Source organism: Trifolium pratense, linkage group LG6, assembly GCF_020283565.1.
Source record: "Trifolium pratense cultivar HEN17-A07 linkage group LG6, ARS_RC_1.1, whole genome shotgun sequence".
Lineage (NCBI taxonomy): Eukaryota > Viridiplantae > Streptophyta > Magnoliopsida > Fabales > Fabaceae > Trifolium > Trifolium pratense.
The window spans coordinates 39,513,777-39,524,105 of NC_060064.1; the positions used below are offsets into that span (position 1 = coordinate 39,513,777).

At 36.0% G+C, this 10,329-nt stretch overlaps 1 protein-coding gene across 1 annotated transcript; it reads left to right on the forward strand.

Moving 5' to 3' along the window:
• Positions 1 to 1,039: 1,039 nt before the first annotated feature.
• On the forward strand, positions 1,040 to 4,858 carry LOC123889816 (gamma-tubulin complex component 3). Its single transcript, XM_045939312.1, has 3 exons — positions 1,040 to 3,499; positions 3,589 to 4,052; positions 4,155 to 4,858. Exons 1-2 carry the CDS (start codon positions 1,245 to 1,247, stop codon positions 3,875 to 3,877), a joined length of 2,544 nt encoding a protein of 847 aa, XP_045795268.1. The 5' UTR covers positions 1,040 to 1,244; the 3' UTR covers positions 3,878 to 4,052; positions 4,155 to 4,858.
• The last annotated feature ends 5,471 nt before the right edge of the window (positions 4,859 to 10,329 follow it).

Consider the following 10,329-nt stretch of genomic DNA (forward strand, 5'->3'; position numbering starts at 1 on the left):
GTTAACAGAGTTACGTACTGATTGCAAAAAAGCCTCATATTTATGAACATCCGACTATCCGCCCAAACCCGTCCCTATATTTAATATGGAAATCCTATTTTTATAACATCAAAAAAAATTACAACAGGGCCTGTTGAAGAGAACGATATTATCAACACATCATCAGCGATTAACAATTGATTAAAAACACCTGGACATGTATAAAAAATTCACAACCAGAAACCATCATACAACCATAATTTATCAAAACATTCACACAGTGATTGATTTGCTTCGTGGTATAAGTGACGCACAACTACCTCCCAATTAAAATGACGTAATTGACAAATCTTTTCAACAAGAGCTCTACCATTCATGTTGCCTCTCCGGATGCACTAGTTGCTTGCACAACAACAATAGAGATAAAAAATAAAATTCCACAAATCTAAAATTAAGACGCCCAACCAATCATAATTCTTTAAGCACTTCCCAAAGTTCCACTACGTAAGCGGTCTCATTGCCAATAAATTTGAAAAACCCTCCTAACCACTCTCCATCACTCCCTTTTATAATTCTTCCACAACCAATAGCTCCACCACTCCTACATGACCCATTCAAATTCAATTTCACTCATTCCGCCATAGAGTCTTCCAACTAATAGGTCAATTCACAATGAACTTTACCATTGAATTTGATAGATTTGTCAACCACTGCATATTCACTAATTTTTCCAACACAACCCGTGCCGGAGCACTTGGCCCATACATGCTTCAAATCAACCTCCAATAACCGACCAACATGATAATAATCGACTAACATGAAAATAATCGACTTCTTATTTTAATTCCGAAAGCAGAAATATAAATGATAATATCCTACCTCGAATCTGCTTCTACTTATAAGTTGTACTTATAATTATAATTATAACACATTATTTCTAAATTTAAATATTAATAAAAATTTTAAATCTCTAAATACAGACTAATTATAATTTCTAGTTACATAGTAGTAATCAAAATTAAATTAAAAAAAAAAAAGTTAATTTTACTCAAAAATGATCACAGTCTCACTGGCCAGTGGCCACTTCCAATAAACAATCATTTTCAGTGATCTACCAAAAAAAGAAAACCATTTCCGCGCCCACCAAAAAATCAAAAAAATCACTCTCTTCCATCTTTATCGATAAAAAATAAAAAACCAGATTTTTTTTCCTCCACCGCAAAGTCGCCGGAAACACACCAAAAGAAAAAAACTCGCCGGAAACAATGGACGACGAAGAAGAGCAACAAAAGCTTCCAGATCTAGTAAAAGCTCTCATCCACCATTTACTCTCTCAAAATCTTCCCCCAAATTCCCAACCCTTAAACCCTAATTCCTCCCAATTTCAAAACTCTCTCCGTTACGCTCACCGCATTCTCACCAGCCACCTAACTCCCTCCATTACACCCGACGCCGCCGCAATCGCCGAATCAATCAAACGCCGTCTCGCCACCGAAGGTAGATCTTCCGAAGCTCTCTCATTCGCTGACTTATACACCAAATTCGCTTCAAAAGCTACCGATGTTGATAATAAGTGGGCCCTACTTCATCTCTTCAATATCATATCGCAAGATCGAAAACCCGCTGTTAATTCTCAATCTCGCCTTGATGCTTCGATGCTTCTCCCGAATTTAACAATCTCCGATAATAATGTTCGTCGCCGAATTGAGAATAAGGGATGGGAGGATGGTGTTGTGGTTCTTGGTAGGGATCCAAGGAATCGTCGCGAAGTTGCGTTTGGTGAGTATGTGAAATTGGTTAAGGAAGAAAATGATGTGACTGAGGAAGCTATGGTGACTGATGTGCTTTATGCTTGTCAAGGTGTTGATGGTAAGTATGTGAAATTTGATAATGAGAATAATGATTATGTTTTTTTGGATTCAATTAGAGTTTCTAGGGCTACTACTAGTATGGTTCATAAGCTTTGTGGATTAGGGGTTTTGTTTAAGAGGGTTATTGGGTATATAGACCAGAGTTTAGGTCGTTCTCCGGTGGAAGATGTAGGAACTGTTGGGCAGGCTTTTTGTTCTGCTTTGCAGGATGAGTTGAGTGATTATTATAAGTTGTTGGCTGTGCTTGAAGCTCAGTCTTCGAATCCGATTCCTTTGTTGTCGGAAACTGTGAGTTCGGGAAACTATCTTTCATTGAGGAGATTGGCTAATTGGCTTGCTGAGCCATTGGTGAAGATGAGGTTGATGGCTGATTTGGTTGATAAGTGTAGGGTTTTGCGGGGTGGTGCTATGGCTGGTGCGATTCATTTGCACGCTAGACATGGAGATCCGATGGTTCATGAGTTTATGAAGAGATTGCTGCAGCGTGTGTGTTCTCCGCTTTTTGAAATTGTGAGGAGGTGGGTTTTGGAAGGTGAGTTAGAAGATATATTTTCTGAGTTTTTCATTGTTGGGCAGCCTGTGAAAGCTGAATCCCTTTGGAGAGAGGGATATAGGCTCCATGATGCCATGCTTCCTTCTTTTATTTCAGCTTCTCTTGCTCAGAGGATTTTGAGGACTGGAAAGTCCATAAATTTTCTTCGTGTTTGCTGTGAGGACCGTGGTTGGGCTCGTGCTGCGACTGAAGTTGCCACTGATACAGGGGCCACAGCTAGACGGGGTGGTTTTGGTTATGGGGAAACAGATACCCTTGAGTCATTGGTTGATGAAGCTTCAAAAAGAATTGACAAGCATCTATTGGATGTAATTTATGAGAGGTATAAGTTCAAAGAACACTGTCTTGCGATTAAGCAGTATTTGTTGCTTGGCCAAGGTGATTTTGTGCAATATCTAATGGATATTGTTGGGCCTGAGCTTTCTGTGCCCGCTAACACTATAAGCTCTTTCAAACTCGCCGGATTGCTGGAGACTGCAATTCGGGCGTCAAATGCCCAGTATGATGACCCTGACATTTTGGATAGGCTCAGGGTCAAAATGATGCCACATGAAAGTGGTGATAGGGGCTGGGATGTATTCTCACTAGCATATGATGCAAGGGTTCCACTAGATACTGTGTTTACAGAGTCTGTGATGGCGAGGTATTTAAGAATTTTTAATTTTCTCTGGAAGCTTAAAAGAGTAGAACATGCACTTATTGGTGCCTGGAAGACCATGAAACCAAACTGCATAACTTCTAATTCCTTTAATAGATTGCAAGGTGCAGTAAAGATGCAGTTAGTTTCAGCATTGAGGCGCTGTCAAGTTCTTTGGGTTGAAATTAATCACTTCATTTCAAACTTGCAATATTATATAATGTTTGAAGTCTTGGAGATATCTTGGTCAAACTTTTTAAGTGAGATGGAGGTCGCCAAGGACCTTGACGATCTACTTGCAGCACATGAGAAATATATGAATTCAATTGTAGAGAAATCTCTCCTCGGAGAACTCTCTCAGTCCCTTTACAAGTCACTAATAGTAATATTTGATCTTATATTACGTTTTCGGAGTCATGCAGATATTTTATATGAAGGTATTCATGAGTTGCAAGCAAGGTATTGATCTTATTTTTCTTCCCTACCGCTTCCCCCATCTATTCTCCCCATATTGCCATGTTTGACTTTTGATCTCCTGTTTGTTTCAGAATCACAGAGTCCTCCCTATCCTCTCGAGACCAGAAGAAAACACGAAAGCAATTGAATGATAAATCTGCGGAAGAAGGATCCTGGATTGCTGATGGGAGGAAAGCCTTAACACAACGTGCTGGTGAATTTCTCCGTAAAATGGAACAAGATCTGGATGCAATTTCTAAGGAGTATTCATCATTGCAAGAGGAATTCATTTCTCAGCTGCCTGTGCAGCAACATGTTGATCTAAAGTTTCTCTTTTTCCGTCTTGACTTCAATGAATTTTATAGACGGGTTGTGTCCTAGCATATAGGAAGTTTGTGAATATGACCAAGGATCTTATTGAAGCATTGTTTACTCAAGAAGATAAGGCATCAACAAAGCTTTGCAATAGCTAACTTCCATTGTGTGTTTGAGTAGAACAACTGGTGGTGCTAACTTCCTTCGGACCAACGGCTCAATGAGTTATAATTAACTAAAGGTATGGTGGATATCTCTTCCACTTTATTTTACACCTAATGTTTTCTATGGAGATCGTGCCTTTCTCTTTCTCTCTAGGTAATCATTTTGTGTGGTTTGCCAGGTAGTTTGTGACAGATTTGAAGCTATTCATATTCTGATTGGATTGGTGATGTGAGCAAACACTTGTAAGTATTTGAATATATGATGATTTAGTTAGTGTCTTTGACAGCTTTCCTAGTTTTGTTAGAGATTGTTCATCTGTGTCAGAGATTTTGTATTGTTTGAATGGAAATGGGTGTCCAAAAATCTAGTTTCTGTATCCTCTTGTATTTTTATTTATTTTGGTTTACCGTGTCTTCTCACTCTGCAAAAAAGGGAACCTCAACCTAGTGCTATAGAGCTTTGCCATAGCAGGATTGAAGTGTATAGGTATAACAGTGAATTGAAGACTCTAAGATGGTCAAGGTATGGCATATACCAATGGGAATTCCATTTATTAGATAGATGACATGAATGACTGCACAATCACGTTATGAACACGGCTTTTAGAAAGTTTGAATGAAATACCAGACACATGTCACGTTATGAATGTGTTGATGTTTTTGCAACACGGTCCAATATTGTTGGGAATTTTCATAATTTTACGTATGCGGTAAATTTGATATCGGTTGAATTATTAAATGAGGTTCAATATAGTTTATGTAATTTGATTTTAATTTGTGGCCTGTTTTAGATTGATGGAAATGATATCTAGAGTCTGCTTGGCTTGCAATGATTGAGATGTGTTTCTTATGTATAAGGATTGGCAACAAGCCCTTTTGTCAATTTGATAAGTTATCCAATTACCTTCATAGTAATTCATTTTTCTAAACGGAATGCGTTACTATATAATTATGAACAACACTGCAATAACAAAAATTAGAGTAAACGACCATTTTTATCTTTGAATGTGTTCGACATTGTCACTGAAATCACTTAATGTATAAAAAATTACGACGCCATTCATGAATCTAAGTCTTTTGTTTGCTTGTTTCGTCTATGAATGTCTCTTTTGTTAAAAATGACCTGATCGAAGAATTAAAAAAAAAAAAAGAAGAATGTCTCTTTTGTTAGTTAGTTCTGTCATTGAATACCAGAATGTTTTTGTAAGTTCTTACATTCAGATACCATATTAAATTAGAAATACCGTCTTACACATTTTAAGTCTAAAATAATTATCCTAAAAAGCTTCATTCATATATGCATCAACTCACACACCATCCTTTATTTGAGAAAGAGTTTGAACTTAACTCAATTCTAAAAAAGTTAGCTCATGGGGCGAGCGATGTCTCGCTTCATAATAATAACCATCTTAGCCATATCATTAGTCAATATAGGATCTCAAACATGTCCTCATTACGTCCAGACTGGGCATATGAAGGTGACATAACGTTTCTTGAATTGGCTTTGATATCATTTTAAGCTTTCAACAAAGTTGAAGTTATCGTGAAAAATAAAGAGATATCAGAAAATGAAAGGAAGTATAGAATTCTGATATATATTGTGTTGCTTGATTAATGATTCAAATTACAGCAAGTTATTATAGAAATGAAGTTGACTAAACAGCTTGTGCTCCACTCCAATTCGGATCCTCTTTCACTTTTCTTTACATCTCTCTCAATCCTCTCTGTTAACTTAAGATATCCCCACCTTGGATCATCTAAGGCGCAGTATGATGCCGCATGTGAAGAGGATATGAAATCGAAAGAGAGGGGGGTGTATGGAGAAGTCAATTGGGAGGAGCCAAATTCACTCCACTCCATACTTCACATACTTATTCCTATACTAGTCAGTTATTCTGGAAGGAAATTTGGAGGGTATTTTTGTTGTGGGAAAGCTGCCAGCATTGCAATCCTTGTGAGGCTCTACAGCAGGATCTGAGTAATTGGAACACAACACTTTAAATGACAATTGATTCCTACTATTTGTCTACGTGATAAGAATGACTGTATTAACTTCCTCAAAAAAGAAGAAAAAAGAATGACCCTATTAACATTAAATGCTGGCAATAGATACATAAACACCATGACATGCTGTGTAATGTCATATCTAGGTTTAATCAATTGAAGTTTTGAAAAGAGATATGTGGACCAAACCCAAAAAGTCTCAAATATTAGAGAGATTTTTTTTTTGTTTACAATGAGCTGGAGATCGAAGTATCGAACCCAAAACCTATATTTTTTTTTTAATTTACTCCCAATAAAAACATAAAACACAAAAATATAAATTTTATTTTCTTTCAAATCAATTGACATCAAATATTTTTTTCAAAATAAACTCGAATGAAAAAAGATTGGTCTGGTGTATATCTTTCCATTCCCCAAATATTTGGACTCTTGGCGTATCACTTGTAGTTCAAATAATCATCATTCTCTAAAAATATATCTTTTTTAAACATAAAAAACTCAAAAACAACTTCAACACATAAAAAAAAAAGCATTTTCTCCTTTGATGTTTTATCCATTCTAACATGATAAAAACAACGGTTAAGCCTCCCACGAGCGAGCATACAAGCATACGTTTAACCACTAAAGAATGCGACTTAAAAATTGTTCACTAAAATCAACCCACACACAATCATTATCTACCCAACAACTATCTGAGCTTTGAATTTCTCTTCGCACCCGGGAATACGTAGGAGTAAGATTCAACATCTTGTCAAGACAAATAATAAAAATTAACTATTTCCTTTCTTGTAAATAACTCCAGTAATTAATAAAAAAACACGCGAACAAGTAAAAAAAATACTTTCTTAACCCTAAGCTAATAAGGAGGTTCTCATTGAGTACAATTGATGTGAGAGTTGCTAATATGTTCCCCTTGCATAATCGACTGCCGAACCCGACATTGGTTGCGATGACCATGTTTTAGTCATTTTTAGGTTTTATCGATATTTTCCTTTTCCTTTTATCGACATTGGCAACTCTTAGATCTATTTGATTATGTTTGATTTGTCTCAGATCTACCGCCAGTTTGATTTGTTTAGATCTGTCTCTTTTGTACTAGAATTATTTTAACTTTTCTTCGTCTTCTGCAACAATTTATATTAAAGGCGTTTCTGGGTTTATTTTTCATATAAATTGTTGCTCCATTTGATTATGTTTTATGGATTTTTGCTGGATCTGAAACCGTTTGAAAATTCTATGTTGCCCGGGTGCTACGGGTAATTTAAATTGTTAAAAAGTAGCAACTACAATTTAAATGTAATTTAAATTGTTCGAAACATCAAAATATGAAATTAAAAAGCAATTATCTCAAAAAAAGTCAATTGTTTCCCTATCGATCATCACTAAAAAGAGCGACCTCTAGTTAGGTTCATCGCGAGAAAAACTAGCAATTTCAAGAATATCAATTGTATATTAAATAAATTTCATTCATCTCTACGAATATCCCATATTTTTGTTACACTTTCATTATAAGTATTACTATTTCTCTTTCTCGAGAGAAGACGAAGATGGGTATGAATAAAAATTAGATCTTCATCTCTCTTTGAATTGAGCCTATTCATTTTCAATGAATGAGTGAATAATTTCGGCGGCTACTTTGTTATTGTTTTTTAGCAGTAGTTGCTACCTTTATATTATAAACAAATAAAAAACTTAAATCTTCCTATAAAAAAAAACTAATACAAGAAAAAAGAGAAAAAAACCGTGTTTTTTTTTTGGATTGGTGTACCACGCGCTTACCACAGGTGTACCACACACGTACCCATTTCAAAAAAAAAAAAGGTACGGTGTCGGTGCGAACCGGGGGAGTACCATACGCGTACCGGTACCCGGTACTCCGTCTAAAATGGAGTACCCATGCAACATAGAATCATCCATGTGACTCGTGACCCGTTTAAACTGAACCCGTCTAACCCGAGATCCAAAACAGTTCGATATGGGTTTGTATTCCTCCACCCGTGGACTAGGTTGGGTGGTGTTTTTGGATCCGAATCCGACCGACCCGGCCCGTTATTCACCCCTAGGTTCGATAACCAAAATCTCAAAAGCTTCCGTGAGTAAAAACACAAAAACTCAAAAGCTTCCAGGGGTGCACATACACGAATTTTAACATGGGTTCGTGTGGTTATCTGTTTTTCACGAATTCAGGTATGAATTGTCGCGAACTAATTCATGAAAGAACTGCGAACCGGTTCGTGCGGACCAATTCGCGGTTCCTTTTAGATGAACGAATTATGTGACTATGCAGTATACTTTTAGATGAACAATTTCTAAATTTGCATCACTTGGATAATGGCGAACTGAAGCAGTGGGGGTAACAATGACAATCAAAACCTCTCAATTTAATCCATCCAAATGCGAAGTAGAAGGCGGTAAGCTTCGAGTAAAATGCAACCAAATGTTATACTTTGAAGAGGCAGAACACATTTTTTGCCCTTCTCAGTATGCAATACATCAATAATTTGTTTTAAAATCTTTGTAACCCTAACAATATCTTCATGAGTTGAAGGCATAATGTCAAGATTCCACTCATCCAGATACTGTTAAGTTACAAACTTTTAGAATAAATTATTCATGCATTGCACACTGAGAAAACAAAAAATGAGCTCTGCTTCTTCAAAGTAGTATATTGTTTGGTTGCATTTAACTCGGCATTTGACTCGAAGTTTACCACCTTTTATGTCGCATTTGGATGAATTAAATTGGAAGGTTTTGATTGTCAATAAGATTGTTACCGCCACAGCTTCAGTTAACAGTAGCCGACATGTTTTTGCATAATGCAAAAAAGTGGGATATTGCACTGATTCGATGTTGTATTTTGATGTAATTCATGTTTGTTACTTGTTTAATAAGTAACTACTTTTATAGTTAGTTAGGGAAGGTTGAGAGTTAGTTGAGAATTTGTCAGTGGTGTAACTGATTACTTGTGCCTTAAGAAATGTGCATGTATACACATTTCATTGTAATCCTCTGTTAATTTTTGTGTGGAATAAAATTCTCTCTTTCTCCTATCATTCTATTTTTCTTCTTCATCATAGTGTGTGTGCGCATTGTGCTTTTGCTTTCACTTTTGATCAAACCAAAGATCACAGTGTGTGTGTGTGTATATCGATTATGCGCAATCCGTGCCTATTGTTCTGTGTGTGTGTTCTTGCATAGTGTGTATTGCTGCGCTAACATTCAAGGTCTGGTTGATGATAATATAGCGACAATCATTCTAAACACACGTCTTATTGATGTTGTTCCGCGAGACAGTGTGATTTGGAGGTTTGAAAAGAATGAGATATACTCAGTCTGTATCGTCATTGTATGGTGGATATTTTGTATATAGAGCATCACCGAATTGCAAGTAATTGGAAACGCATGCGGAAAATCAAATGTCCACCAAAGGTGAAAAAAATTATTTGACGAGTTTGTCGAAATTGCTTGCCTATGCATCAATTTTTTTTCATGTGTCATAATAGTATACTTTGTTGGCAAAGACTTGGCCACTGGAATAGCATAGTATACTTCTTGAAGTCGATACTTGAGAAGCATTCGAACTCCTCAGCGCTGTAAATTGGACTAGAGATTCACACCTTAACTGTGTGACTTTTGAGTTAGATTCCAAATGGGTAGCCGATAGTTTTAATAGAAACTACCGATGACTCTGAGTTTGGTGACATTATTAGAGTGCAAGAGCATTTTTTTCTTTTTATTTCACAAACTCTCATTCAATTTATTAGGAGGAGACATGCAAATGAAATAATACATATTTTTTCTAGAGTAATCACATCGCTAGCTAGTTTCCATATCTTTACTATATCCCTGCATATATTTAGAATCTGACTGGTAATAAAATGCTATAAGTTTCTTGGAGAAAAAAAAATTGAATGCATTATTCCCTTGGTGAAAAAAAAGTCATTATCGACAATTTCTTACAATATCTTCATCAATATTTATAATTCACTAATAAAAGTTACACCAAAAACCAATATAAAGCCACATTGATACAACGAAATGAATGACTAACAGTTCAAAACTACATTGTGAGAAACACCTGCCTTTAATGGCCAATGACGCCTCAAATAAATAACGAGTTTACCTTGGAAAAATATTGGAAATGTAACTTCAATGTACTTGTTGGCTAATTCAATTTGAGGTAATTTTATCATTGGCAAATGACATTAGGTATATATATAACATATTCTTACAAAATTCAAAGTTGATAAGACACATTTATAATCTGTTTCTAAGGTGTATACATACACATTAACTTGTTAATTAGTATTATCAAATCACTAGTCTCCTTCAAGCTACTACCACTCCACT

Bases quoted from the DNA above. Each gene is read 5' to 3' on its own strand.
- LOC123889816 (XM_045939312.1), top strand. From the start codon at position 1,245: ATGGACGACGAAGAAGAGCAACAAAAGCTTCCAGATCTAGTAAAAGCT. The intron at 3,500-3,588 runs GTATTGATCTTA...TGTTTGTTTCAG, and splicing joins ATTCATGAGTTGCAAGCAAG to AATCACAGAGTCCTCCCTAT.